Here is a 14138-nt window from a genome sequence, read left to right as displayed (position 1 = left end):
GTAGCCATATGATGTTATAATATGGTGACACCAATGTAAGCTGTGTGTAGCAGTTAGCGTTTATGATATGAAGTTTTGGCTTGGAATTTTTTTTTTAACTGGTCACAGACAGCTGATGTTTTGTGCACTGAAGTCCACAAGTGAAGGGAAAAGGTGTGAGGAAGAGAGAGTGTAGATGCGAGAAGAAATGATACAACGATCAAAGGTCTAATGCCGTATGTATGCGGCTGCTATGAAAGTGAACTCTGTTTGCGTGTGAGGGGGTGTATTCCTTCCACCGATTCTGTTGAAAAACATTTTGTAAACGGAAGTAAATGTAAAGAAACGAGGATAAACATAACTGAATTTGTCCAATATAAACTATTGTTTGCAATTGTTGGAATACACACCCTAGATCAGCTACATGCCGGCAAGAGTGTGCAAGGTGGTATTGAATGTGTCCGTCTGTCACAGTGATTACTCAAATTCCTCTCCACCTGTGCACCTAGCGTACGTTGTAAACTTTCATTCATAACCTAGGTTGTAGCATCCTCATGATGGGTATAGGGAGAATTTGAGTATCATGTAGTAGCCTAAACCTATCGATGTTACATTGAGCTGTGTGAATGGAATATGAATGACAGTCATCCAAATTGCTTTAATAAAAAACAAGGCTAAAAACAATCATTCTCCCCCATCTTAAACAACACCAACCGCCACTGGGTCTGATATACCACGGCTTTCAGCCAATCCGCATTCAGGGCATGAACCACCCAGTTTATATTTCAGAACAGCCGGTGTTTGTGTTCTTGTATGTTAAAGTAAGAGAGAGAGGATGAGAAAGAAAGTTTGTACTTGAAAAGTTGGCTGTGAGAGAAAGACATTACGAACACTGAAAATGTGTGTTTGTGTGAGCATGCGGGTGGGTGGGGTGTACAGTGCAAACCCCTAGACCCCTAGAATTATACAAACCCCTAGACTTTTTCCACATTTTGTTACGTTACAGCCTTATTCTAAAATGGATTAAATAAAGAAAAAATACTCAGCAATCTATACACAATACCCCATCATGAAAAAGTGAAAAATAGTTTTATTTTTAGTTTATTTTACATTTTTGCAAATGGCTTACAAAAAACAGAAAAAGCTTATTTACATAAGTATTCAGACCCTTTGCTATGAGACTCTTTAACTAGTCGGACACAAAGGGTTTACTTCAGATACCTGACATGGCCAAAATCCCCGTCATTCGCATAAAGAAGAGATGGAGATATCGGGGACGTCGGTCAAGGTGCCTTGCAAGGATTCGACGGCGAGTGAGTAATCCTGCTTTACCATCAGTCTTATTAACCAAAGTGCAATCATTGGATAATAACATGAATGAGCTCCGATCAAGACTAACCTACCAACGGGACATTAAAAACTGTAATATATTTTGTTTCGTTGAGTTGTTTCACACAATCTAATATTAAGGAAGTCTCTAGGTTTTGCTCACCTGAGGTAGAACATCTGCACTGAGCTAAAGGGTAGAGCTGCAGCTTTCAAGGAGCGGGACTCTAACCCAGACGCTTATAAGAAATCCTGCTATGCCCTCTGTGACGAACCATCAAATGTGCAAAGTGTCAAAACAGGACTAAGATTGAATTGTACTACACCAGCACCTACGCTCGTCAGATGTGGCATTGCTTGCAAACTTTTACGGACTACAGAGGGAAGCTGCCCAATGACACGAGCCTAGCAGACAAACTAAATTTGTCTAAACTTCTATGCTTCTATGCTAAACTTCTATGCTCGCTTTGAAGCAAGCAACACTGAAGCATGCATGAGAGCATCAGTTGTTCCGGACATCTGTGTGATCACGCATTTCCGTAACCGATGTGAGTAAGACCTTTAAACAGGTCAACATTCACATGGCCACAGGGCAAGATGGATTACCTGCCTAAATTTACTACTGACCCGTACCACTCACATCTGTAGCCATGAGGTGCTTTGAAAGGCTGGTCATGGCTCAAATCAACACAATTATACCAGAAACCCTGGACTCACTCCAATTTGCATACCGCCCCAACAGATCCACAGATGATGCAATCTCTATTGCACTCCACACTTCCCTCTCCCACATGGACAAAAGGAACACCTACGTGAGAATGCTATTCTTTGACTACAACTCTGCGTTCAACACCATAGTGCCCTCAAAGCTCATCACTAAGCTAAGGACCCTGGAACTAAACACCTCCCTCTGCATCTGGATCCTGGACTTCCTGACGGGCCGCTCCCAGTTGGTAAAGGTAGGTAACAACACATTTGCCACATTGTTCCTCAACACGAGGGACCCTCAGGGGTACGTGCTCAGTCCCCTCCTGTACTCCCTGTTCACCCATGACTGTATGGCCAAATGATTGTGGAATACAGGAAAAGGAGGGCAGAGCTCGCCCCCATTCTCATTGAGGCTGGTGTCCACATCATCAAACAACTATCATGGTCCAAACACACCAAGACAGTCGTGAAGAGGGCACGACAACGCAACAACAATTCCCCCCCAGGAGACTGAAAAGATTTGACATGGGTCCTCAGATCCTCAAAAAGCTTTACAGCTGCACTATTGAGAGCATCCTGACTAGTTGCATCAACGCCTGGTTTTGCAATTGCTCGGCCTCCGACCTCAAGGCACGACAGATGATAGTACATATGGCCCAGTACATCACTGGGGCCAAGCTTCCTGCCATCCAGGTCCTCTATACCAGGCGGTGTCAGAGGAAGGCCCTAAAAACTGTCAACGACTCCAGCCACCCTAGTCATAGACTGTTCTCTCTGCTACTGCATGGCAAGCAGGGCCAAGTCTAGGTCCTAAAGATTTCTTAACAGCTTCTACCCCGAAGCCATAAGACTCCTGAACAGCTAATCAAATGGCTACCCAGACTACTTGCATTGCCCCCCCCCCCACCCCCACCCCCACCCCCATTTTAATTCTGCTTCTACACTCTGTTTATTATCTATGCATAGTCACTTTACCTCTACCTACATGTACATATTACCTCGACTAACCTGTGCCCCGGCAGATTGACTCTGTACGGTACTCCCTGTGTATATATTTACATATCTCTATTCTCCTCCTTTATTTAAATTTTATATATTTATGTTTTACTTCAGTTTATATTTCTTAAATGTATTGTTGGTTCAGGGCTTGTAAGTAAGCATATCACTGTTAGTCTACACCTGTTGTTTATGAAGCATGTAAGAAATAACATTTAATTTGATTTGGACTACACTGTTCTTCCCTGCAACTTGCTTTTAAATCTACTTTAAGTCTACTCTTTGTTAGATTATTATAATAAACCATAGTCTTATAGGCACATGGGATTCCATTCCTTGTTGTGCTTGACTACAGAAAGCAATATCGAATTGATGTGGGTGTGTTTGCTGCTTATGTTGTAGACACCTGATCTTGCATGATTGATGTTATCTTGTTTACTCTCCGGCTATTCTAAATAACAAGGTGTAGCCTAGGCCTAGTGATTTCTCCGTGGTTCTGACTTGTCTGCTCGTTGCACTTTGCCTTGTCAATCTGTGCGCTCGGTAATCTGGGTACAAGGTAAAGTCTATTTAATGATGATTGACAACCATTAATGCATTCATGAAACCAGCTAGTTTTTGAAGTTTATTAGCCCTAACTGTAAAATTCCAAATAATATGAGGGGCCCCCCTCAAATGTTTTTTTTTGCACCACCCAACCCGTAGCAAAACCCGAGCTTTGTTTTGACATAAGCATGAATTTCCCCATTGAATGCAATGTATTGACATAAGCTTCAATTTATTTACACTCCGCTTTTCCCAATGACTGAAATGCATTGATATAAGTGTCAACTGGTTGACACTAATTTTTTCACATTGACTGTAAATGTATTGATATAAGCGTGAATTGGTTGACACTCATCTTTTCCCATTGAATGCAATGTATTGACATAAGCATCATTTGGTTGACACTCATCTCTTCCCATTGGCACAGCAAAGCCTGCAGTTGACTTAAGCACCAATTGGTTGATCCATAGATGACATTTTGAGGCTGATAATGGGTTGTAAATAATAATGGCGACACTGCTGTCCTCATAACTGGATAATTATTAAATTATTTGAATGTTTGCCTCATCCTCCCTTCTTATTAGGTCTAGGCTACTAGGCCTAGAATAATCATATTTTCCATCTTGGTATTGTTAGCTCAATTTCAATTTCTTGTGGCCTGAAATATTTGTCATTCAAATTTAAACTGTGGCAAATACATTTGCAACATTTGGCAAATATATTTGGCAAATATTCTTTATAAATAACTTTTCTTAATTCTTTTATGATATTTCAATTAGAACTAGCCATGGTTTTTGGCCGTTTGGGTCACAATGGCAAGGAGGGATTTCTTTCTGTTTCTTAAAATAGCCTAAGTTTTGCTCAATTGTAAGGTTTGTTCAAACTTCCTAATTCTATGTTTTCTATGTTTTCTATTTTCCTATTGTTTGTTCTCTCCATCATTATTACCTTAGGCCTACTATGTTTTCAGATGATCTCAAAAACAACTTAAAACTTTGTGAGATAGCTTAGAACTTTGTTAGATTAATACATTTTTTAATAATGACATAGTGCGTCGGGAGAAATTCAGCATGCATAAAACGAATAGAGTAGCTTCATAGGTCAAGTTATATTCATATCAAATGGAGATTCAAATTAAAATTAAAATAGGCATTAATAATAATTAGACATCGGACAATCCGGTATAAAAATAGGCCCAGATCATTGGAGAGAGAAAACAAAAACATATTTTCTGACGGAACATTTTGCATTGTTTTGGTGAAACTCAGGTCTGTCTTCATTGTTCTTGTGCATTCTGTTTTTAGTTTGTAACATATTTATGGAAATAGGTTATGCAGGCCATAGCAAAGGTATATGCCACTTGGCATCGGTGCCCAGGGAGCAGTTGTTGTTGGTTAACTGCCTTGTTGTTGTCGTTGGTTAACTGTTAACTGCGCAGAAGGGCAAATATTACCACCTTGCCTGACTCTGCAATTCAAACCAGTGAACTTTCTGTTACTGGCCCAACCCTCTTAACTGCTAGGCTACTTGCCACCCTACACAGGGACACGATCAGTCACTGCTACAGAGTTGGACAAAGGGCACACTTGGTCCCAAGCCTGTTTTTATCATGGCCAGCGCCATTAAGAACTGGCACAAATTTTTAAGCAAACATTACATAACTGCAGGTGGCAGTAAACCACCAACATTGGCTTAACACTTGTTCTTTAGTACATCCCTATGGTCATGACCCATCTGCAACAAGAATTAAAGCAATACTCAAAGTCTTACTGAACGTCCTCCATCTTGTCCAGATCGGTATAGTGGGTCGAACAGGTGCTGGGAAGTCCAGTCTGACCAACTGCCTGTTTAGAATCATCGAGGCAGCAGAGGGACGGATCTTGATCGATGGGACAGACATCGCTACTCTAGGCCTACATGACCTCAGGACCAGACTGACTATTATACCACAGGTAACGCACACACAGAAATGCATGTATGCACGCTTACACACACATGCACGCACGCACGCACCCACAGACACACACCCTTATAAATGGCACAAACTTTATAATATTTTGACATGATGACATTTGTTTCTCCATTCGGTGTGTGTGTAGGACCCAGTGCTGTTCTCAGGGACGCTGCGTATGAACCTAGACCCGTTTGAGACCTTCAGTGATGAGGAGATCTGGCGCGTCCTCGAGCTGTCCCATTTGAAGGAGTACGTGGGGGGGTTACAGGAAGGACTGACCCACGAAGTGTCAGAGGGGGGAGAGAACCTCAGGTGGGTTACACTCACATACCCGCACACTTCAGATACAAGGGCATCGTTGAAACTGAAACGCTGTCACCTTCGATTTGAAGAGTGTCTTTTATGTACTAGAAATATCTTGTTAGCTAGCTGCCCATTGCTAGTTGGTTGGATGGGCAGCCAGGCAGGTTGGAACTGCATAGCTAGCTAGTATTATTTAAGTGATAATGCCCTCGAAGCAAGTGTTTGGAGGATATATTTGCACTTGTTGAAGTGTTCTTCGTTTCCTTAAAATAATCACATCACGCTGCGCCGTGGTCTCATCCATACAACGGAAAGTTTTTGTAGGACATTAAATATAATGTTAGATCAATCAATAACATGGCTATCTAGCATGTTGCTGACAGTTTTATAAAATCAAACACACAGCCATAGAAAAACATTGGCAGTAGAATGGCATGTGTTGAAGAGCTCAGTGACTTTCAAAGTGGCACTGTCAGATTTCTGCCCTGCTAGACCTACCTGGGTCAACAATAAGAGCTGTTATTGTGAAGTGGAAATGTCTAGGAGCAATAACTGCTCAGCCGCAAAGTGGTAGGCCACACAAGCTCACAGAACGGCACCACTGAGTGCTGAAGCGAGTAGCGTGTAAAAATCCTCTTTTCTCAGTTGCAACACTCAATACCGAGTTCCAAACTGCCTCTGGAAGCAACATCAGCACAACAACTGTTCGTCGGGAGCTTCATGAAATGGGTTTCTATGGCTGAGCATCCACGCAGAAGCCTAAGATCAATACCAAGCGTCAGTTGGAGTAGTGTAAAGCCCGCCGCCATTGGACTGTGGAGCAGTGGAAACGTGTTCTCTTGAGTGATGTGTCACGTTTAACCATCTGGCAGTCAGATGGACGAATCTGCGTTTGGTGGATGCCAGGAGAAGGCTACCTGCCCAAATGCATAGTGCCAACTGTAGTTTGGTTGAGAAGGAATAATGGTCTTGGGCCATTTTTGATGGTTTGGGCTAGGCCCCTTAGTTCCAGTGAAGGAAAATCTTAAAGCTACAAAACAAGACTCCCTAACTTTTATCAGCATATCGATTGCGCAACCAGGGGTGGAAAAACCTTGGATCATTGTTACTCTAACTTCCGCGACGCATATAAGGCCCTGCCCCGCCCTCCTTTCGGAAAAGCTGACCACGACTCCATTTTGTTGATCCCTGCCTACAGACAGAAACTAAAACAAGAGGCTCCCACGCTGAGGTCTGTCCAACGCTGGTCCGACCAAGCTGACTCCACACTCCAAGACTGCTTCCATCACGTGGACTGGGACATGTTTCGTATTGCGTCAGATAACAATATTGACGAATACGCTGATTCTGTGTGCGAGTTCATTAGAACGTGCGTTGAAGATGTCGTTCCCATAGCAACAATTAAAACATTCCCTAACCAGAAACCGTGGATTGATGGCAGCATTCGCGTGAAACTGAAAGCGCGAACCACTGCTTTTAATCAGGGCAAGGTGACTGGTAACATGACCGAATACAAACAGTGCAGCTATTCCCTCCGCTAGGCTATCAAACAAGCTAAGCATCAGTACAGAGACAAAGTAGAATCTCAATTCAACGGCTCAGACACAAGAGGCATGTGGCAGGGTCTACAGTCAATCACGGACTACAAGAAGAAATCCAGCCCAGTCACGGACCAGAATGTCCTGCTCCCAGGCAGACTAAATAACTTTTTTGCCCGCTTTGAGGACAATACAGTGCCACTGACACGGCCTGCAACGAAAACATGCGGACTCTCCTTCACTGCAGCCGAGGTGAGTTAGACATTTAAACGTGTTAACCCTCGCAAGGCTGCAGGCCCAGACGGCATCCCCAGCCGCGCCCTCAGAGCATGCGCAGACCAGCTGGCCGGTGTGTTTATGGACATATTCAATCAATCCCTATACCAGTCTGCTGTTCCCACATGTTTCAAGAGGGCCACCATTGTTCCTGTTCCCAAGAAAGCTAAGGTAACTGAGCTAAACGACTACCGCCCCGTAGCACTCACTTCCGTCATCATGAAGTGCTTTGAGAGACTAGTCAAGGACCATATCACCTCCACCCTACCCGACACCCTAGACCCACTCCAATTTGCTTACCGCCCAAATAGGTCCACAGACGATGCAATCTCAACCACACTGCACACTGCCCTAACCCATCTGGACAAGAGGAATACCTATGTGAGAATGCTGTTCATCGACTACAGCTCGGCATTCAACACCATAGTACCCTCCAAGCTCGTCATCAAGCTCGAGACCCTGGGTCTCGACCCCGCCCTGTGCAACTGGGTACTGGACTTCCTGACGGGCCGCCCCCAGGTGGTGAGGGTAGGCAACAACATCTCCACCCCGCTGATCCTCAACACTGGGGCCCCACAAGGGTGCGTTCTGAGCCCTCTCCTGTACTCCCTGTTCACCCACGACTGCGTGGCCACGCACGCATCCAACTCAATCATCAAGTTTTCGGACGACACAACAGTGGTAGGCTTGATTACCAACAACGACGAGACGGCCTACAGGGAGGAGGTGAGGGCCCTCGGAGTGTGGTGTCAGGAAAATAACCTCACACTCAACGTCAACAAAACTAAGGAGATGATTGTGGACTTCAGGAAACAGCAGAGGGAACACCCCCCTATCCACATCGATGGAACAGTAGTGGAGAGGGTAGCAAGTTTTAAGTTCCTCGGCATACACATCACAGACAAACTGAATTGGTCCACTCACACAGACAGCATCGTGAAGAAGGCGCAGCAGCGCCTCTTCAACCTCAGGAGGCTGAAGAAATTCGGTTTGTCACCAAAAGCACTCACAAACTTCTACAGATGCACAAATGAGAGCATCCTGGCGGGCTGTATCACCGCCTGGTACGGCAACTGCTCCGCCCACAACCGTAAGGCTCTCCAGAGGGTAGTGAGGTCTGCACAACGCATCACCGGGGGCAAACTACCTGCCCTCCAGGACACCTACACCACCCGATGTTACAGGAAGGCCATAAAGATCATCAAGGACATCAACCACCCGAGCCACTGCCTGTTCACCCCGCTATCATCCAGAAGGCGAGGTCAGTACAGGTGCATCAAAGCTGGGACCGAGAGACTGAAAAACAGCTTCTATCTCAAGGCCATCAGACTGTTAAACAGCCACCACTAACATTGAGTGGCTGCTGCCAACACACTGACACTGACACTGACTCAACTCCAGCCACTTTAATAATGGGAATTGATGGGAAATTATGTAAATATATCACTAGCCACTTTAAACAATGCTACCTTATATAATGTTACTTACCCTACATTATTCATCTCATATGCATACGTATATACTGTACTCTATATCATCGACTGCATCCTTATGTAATACATGTATCACTAGCCACTTTAACTATGCCACTTTGTTTACATACTCACCTCATGTATATACTGTACTCAATACCATCTACTGTATCCTGCCTATGCTGCTCTGTACTATCACTCATTCATATATATATATATATATATATATATATATATATATATATATATATATATATATATATTATTTATCCCCTTACACTGTGTATAATACAGTAGTTTTGGAATTGTTAGTTAGATTACTTGTTGGTTATTACTGCATTGTCGGAACTAGAAGCACAAGCATTTCGCTACACTCGCATTAACATCTGCTAACCATGTGTATGTGACAAATAAAATTTGATTTGATTTGATTTGACATTTTAGATGATTCTGTGCTTCCAACTTTGTGAAAAAAAAAAAAAAAAATTCCAACTTTGTGGCAAAAGTTTGGGGAAGGCCCTTTCCTGTTTCAGCATGACAATGCAACCATGCACAAAGCGAGGTCTATACAGAAATTGTTTGTCAAGGTCGGTGTGGAAGAACTTGACTCCTGCATAGAGCCCCGACCTCAACCCCATCCAGCACCGTTTGGGATGAATTGTAATCCCGACTGCAAGCCAGGCCTAATAGCCCAACATCAGTTCCTGGCCTCACTAGTGCTTTTTTTACCCCTTTTTCTCCCCAATTCCGTGGTATCAGATTGTTGTAGTAACTACTATCTTGTCTCATCGCTACAACTCCCATACGGGCTCGGGAGTGACGAAGGTTGAAAGTTATGTGTCCTCCGATCCACAACCCAACCAAGCCGCACTGCTTCTTAACACAGTGCGCATCCAACCCGGAAGCCAGCCGCACCAATGTGTCGGAGGAAACACTGTGCACCTGGCGACCTTGGTTAGCGTGCACTGCGCCCGGCCCGCCACAGGAGTCGCTGGTGCACGATGAGACAAGGACATCCCTACTGACCAATCCCTCCCTAACCCGGACGACGCTAGGCCAATTGTGCATTGCCACACGGACCTCCCGGTCGCAGCCAGTTACAACAGAGCCTGGGCGCGAACCCAGGGACTCTGATGGCACAGCTGGCGCTGCAGTACAGCAGCGCCACCCGGGAGGCCTCACTAGTGCTCTTGTGGCTGAATGGAAGCAAGTCCCTGCAGCAATGTTCTAACAACTCACTAGATGAGTGGAGGCTTTTATAGCAGCAAAGGGGGGACCAACTCCATATTATTGCCATGACTTTGGAATGAGATGTTTGACGAGCAGGTGTACTTTTGGTGTACTTTGACAGGTTGTACATGTTTCCATTACAGTATTGGTCAGAGACAGTTGTTGTGTCTGGCCCGTGCCCTGCTGAGGAAGTCTCGTATTCTGATTCTGGACGAGGCTACAGCTGCTGTGGACCTAGAGACAGACAGCCTGATCCAGAAAACCATACGACGAGAGTTCTCCCATTGCACTGTACTCACCATCGCACACAGACTCCACAGCATCCTGGACAGTAGCAGGTAACACACATGCATATACACAGTATAGTCACTCCTATGGTGTCAAATGTAACACTATGTTGGGGTTTATATGGTCCCATCCCCATTTTGTGTTAAAACTACTCCGGTCATGGTGCTGATATTTTTGGAGTTAAAATTATACTACATTGCTTTAAAAGGAATCTGTCCCAATCAACTCCAGTTATCAACACTAACTCCAGGGAGCGTATCACTCTCTTGAGGGCTAAGATAACTTCCAGTAGAGTCAATTTGACCTTCATTCTTTTAACACTGTGATTTCAACTATCCTTGATTTACTGTGTACTTAGACACACACGCACGCACGCACGCACACACACAAACTTTATGACAAGAGTTTTCTCACAGATCTTGTTGCATGGCAACTGAAACTCTGAAACAGTTGACTCTCACTCATCCTTTCCTCCCTCGTATCCCGCTCCCTCTTCCTCCATCCCTCTCTCTCTCTCTAACACGTTCAGGGTGATGGTGCTGGATGCTGGGAAGATCGTGGAGTTTGACTCTCCCAGCACGCTCTTCAACAAACAGGGTCACTTCTATTCCATGGCAAGGGATGCTGGTATCACTACAGTGGACAGCACTGCTCTGGACAGCACTGCATTGGATAGCACTGCTCTCTGAGACTTGGGACTTGTTGTACAGTTGGTCTCAGAGAGGGCAAAATCATGCCTTAACTGCAGAGGGGAGGCTAGCTCCTGGTGTTGATTGTAAAATAGAGAATGAGTTCTCAATAACTTACCGGAGGGGTATATTACAAAGCAGTATCAACAAGTTATCCGGGTAACTTTATGAAGCTTAAGTTGAATATGGGCTATTGAGAAATATTATACCATTTCAAAAAGACTACTTCTTTGTGATAAAGATGCATGCCAAATGTTATTTTTCTCGTGTTTTTTTTCTGACTGATTTTATGCACATTTTTGCAGCCTGTTATTGATATAAAGACTGTTTGATCTGTGAGGTGTATTTCAATGAAGGTTGGTTTGATTAAGAACGTTGTATAAGCAGTGAAGGTGTCAAACTTGACTTCGGTAAAAAAATATTGATTGATTTACAAAAAGGATAATATAGTATGTGATTTAGTTTTGAAGATCAATCAAAAATAAATATCATACCTTAAGGAATTCACTCTTACATTGTAAAACGAGTTGTCCCCAAAACAATGGAACTACTCTTTAGTATAGACATAGTTCAACAAAAAAAATGTATAGCTAAAACCATTTAACTTCACAATGTGACCGTATGAATCAAACCAACCTTCAAAAGACCAATTACTGAAAAAAAGATCAGAATGGGGCTGCTGTGTAAATGCAGCCATGTGAAACTGTGAGAAGTCCGAAAAAGATTGCATATTGAAAAAAATCTGAATTGGTTTCTTAGGGTGGCTGTGTGGACAGCCATAAGGTCATGAAAAGGTGGGAAAAAGCTGGGAAATATGTTGGCCATTATTAACACTAACATGATCAACATGTAAAATGTCCTCATGGTTTTTGAAGGACACAGCTTAGAAATGCCTGAAATATTTTTGTGATGCTTTCTAACCTTATCATAATCTCAAAACTGCTGTCAATATTATTTTATTATGTATTTTAATATGCATCTGGAAATGCATGTGAAATGTATTCATATATTAGAAAAATATTTGAATTGCCCAATTTGAAATATTTCACGTCCTGAAAATAAATCAAATTTGCCATACATTTAAATGTAACATCTGATTTCATATCTGCAATGAAAAAGGAAATGGTGAATCAAATGTGAAAGTAATGTAGATTGTGTGAGAGTTTATTGAGCATATTCTAAGCTGACATATGGAATTTTTTTCAGGTCATACCATGGATCGTCTAGTTTTTTTTACATTTAGAATTTTAGGACTCATTTAGTGATAAATAGTTTTTATTTTTTTGGGATGAAATATTGAATTTGGCCTTGACTACTATAGCCCTTAGGGATGCATTGAAAAACATAAATGGTAAAACAGGAATAGGGGGCAGGTGTGCGCAATGAAAGTTCCAGAGGGATCCGTGACACTGATAGTCAGCAGCAGCAGGTCACAGTGAAATACAGTAACAGTCAAAAGTTTGGACACACCTACTCAGGGTTTTTGTTTATTTTTTACTATTTTCTACATTGTAGAATAATAGTGAATACATCCAAACTATAAAATAACACATATGGAATCATGTAGTAACCAAACAAGTTTTAAACAAATTCTTCAAAGTAGCCACCCTGCGGTCCAACTCATCCCAGACCATCTCAATTGGGTTGAGGTCGGGTGATTGTGGAAGGCCAGGTTATCTGATGCAGCACTCCATCACTCACAACCCATGACCAATATGACCCATGACCCATGACCAATACATTTTCACCAGCAACATCGTTTTCAAAGTAGCCCAATTTTTGCAGGAAAACCGTGGACATGGCAACTCTGCTTCCAGAAGCTTTGCCTTCACACAGCCTGTCAGCCGCTCTGTGGTTTCTGCCCTGTACTAAATCCAGCCGGTTGAATACTCCAAACAGCCTACCTAACCGCTCAGAGGCCTCTGCATGGTCTTAAAACACACAGTTTTTTTGTATCACATTGCAACAAATAAAACTGGAGGGGAAAAAATGCAGTATTGTTTCAGAATGTGGGGGACATGACCCCTCTCCCCATCCCCAGTGGAAGTTGCGCCCCTGTACATAGTTACCGTAGAGCACCACTGCAGTGTTAAAAAAGTTGTATTACACAACCTTGAGTGCCCAATTACTTTTCTACAAGAGGTTACGAATGAAAACAATGAGTGACACTGTCATAAAAAAACGTAATTTTGATAAATGTATTCATACTATTTCATCCCTCCATGAGAATATAGTACCAACACAAATCTAGGATTGCCAGCCAAGCCGACTGTTCGTCCGTTCGATTGGCAGGTTGCTATGCAGCGCAGGCGCTGCTGATGCTGACGGTGATAGCACTATCCACGGTGCTGACTGACATTTAGCTGGAACTGGTGGGTGGTTCTCGGTAGCATTCTCAGTTCCAGGCGCAACCTGACAGGGCCCGATGGGACCTATGTTTTAAGAATTGATTCGGACTGGGTTCGGACTAAAAAGTTATGTCACCAAAATCCCTCATTTAATGAGACCAGTGGCGATTTTAGTATGTAAATCTTGGTGGGGCAAACTAAAAAAAAATGTTGGTGATGCATGCCAGCAAGTCACTACACAAAACAACACAACACTAAACAATACATTAATTGCACTATAACAGTGACAAACGGTGCCCACAAACTGTTAGGGCCTACATAAAGCTGTCCCAACAGCAGAGTCCCAACAGCAGTCCCAACACCTTACCACTGCTACTCCTGGCTATCAGTGGAGCCTTGTCTGGCAACGAAACAGTTCATTCAGCCTTATTTACTGACTTATTTACTGAATAAACATACCTGATATGGCTGACTTGCTTAAACAA

The 14138-nt window shown here is 43.2% G+C and overlaps 1 protein-coding gene across 1 annotated transcript in view; it reads left to right on the top strand.

Annotated features, from left to right (window-relative positions):
- Positions 1–12447, top strand: part of LOC139409789 (ATP-binding cassette, sub-family C (CFTR/MRP), member 2) — a 62647-nt gene extending 50200 nt beyond the window's left edge. The window contains exons 30-33 of the mRNA XM_071155169.1: positions 5349–5507; positions 5655–5821; positions 10472–10666; positions 11146–12447. Coding sequence (XP_071011270.1) covers positions 5349–5507; positions 5655–5821; positions 10472–10666; positions 11146–11305 — 681 coding nt within the window. The 3' untranslated portion in view covers positions 11306–12447. The remainder of the gene's footprint in view (positions 1–5348; positions 5508–5654; positions 5822–10471; positions 10667–11145) is intronic.
- The last annotated feature ends 1691 nt before the right edge of the window (positions 12448–14138 follow it).

This window comes from Oncorhynchus clarkii, chromosome 1, assembly GCF_045791955.1.
Source record: "Oncorhynchus clarkii lewisi isolate Uvic-CL-2024 chromosome 1, UVic_Ocla_1.0, whole genome shotgun sequence".
NCBI lineage: Eukaryota > Metazoa > Chordata > Actinopteri > Salmoniformes > Salmonidae > Oncorhynchus > Oncorhynchus clarkii.
The sequence above is the reverse complement of the archived record's forward strand: the minus strand, read 5'-3'. Positions and strand labels throughout refer to the sequence as shown.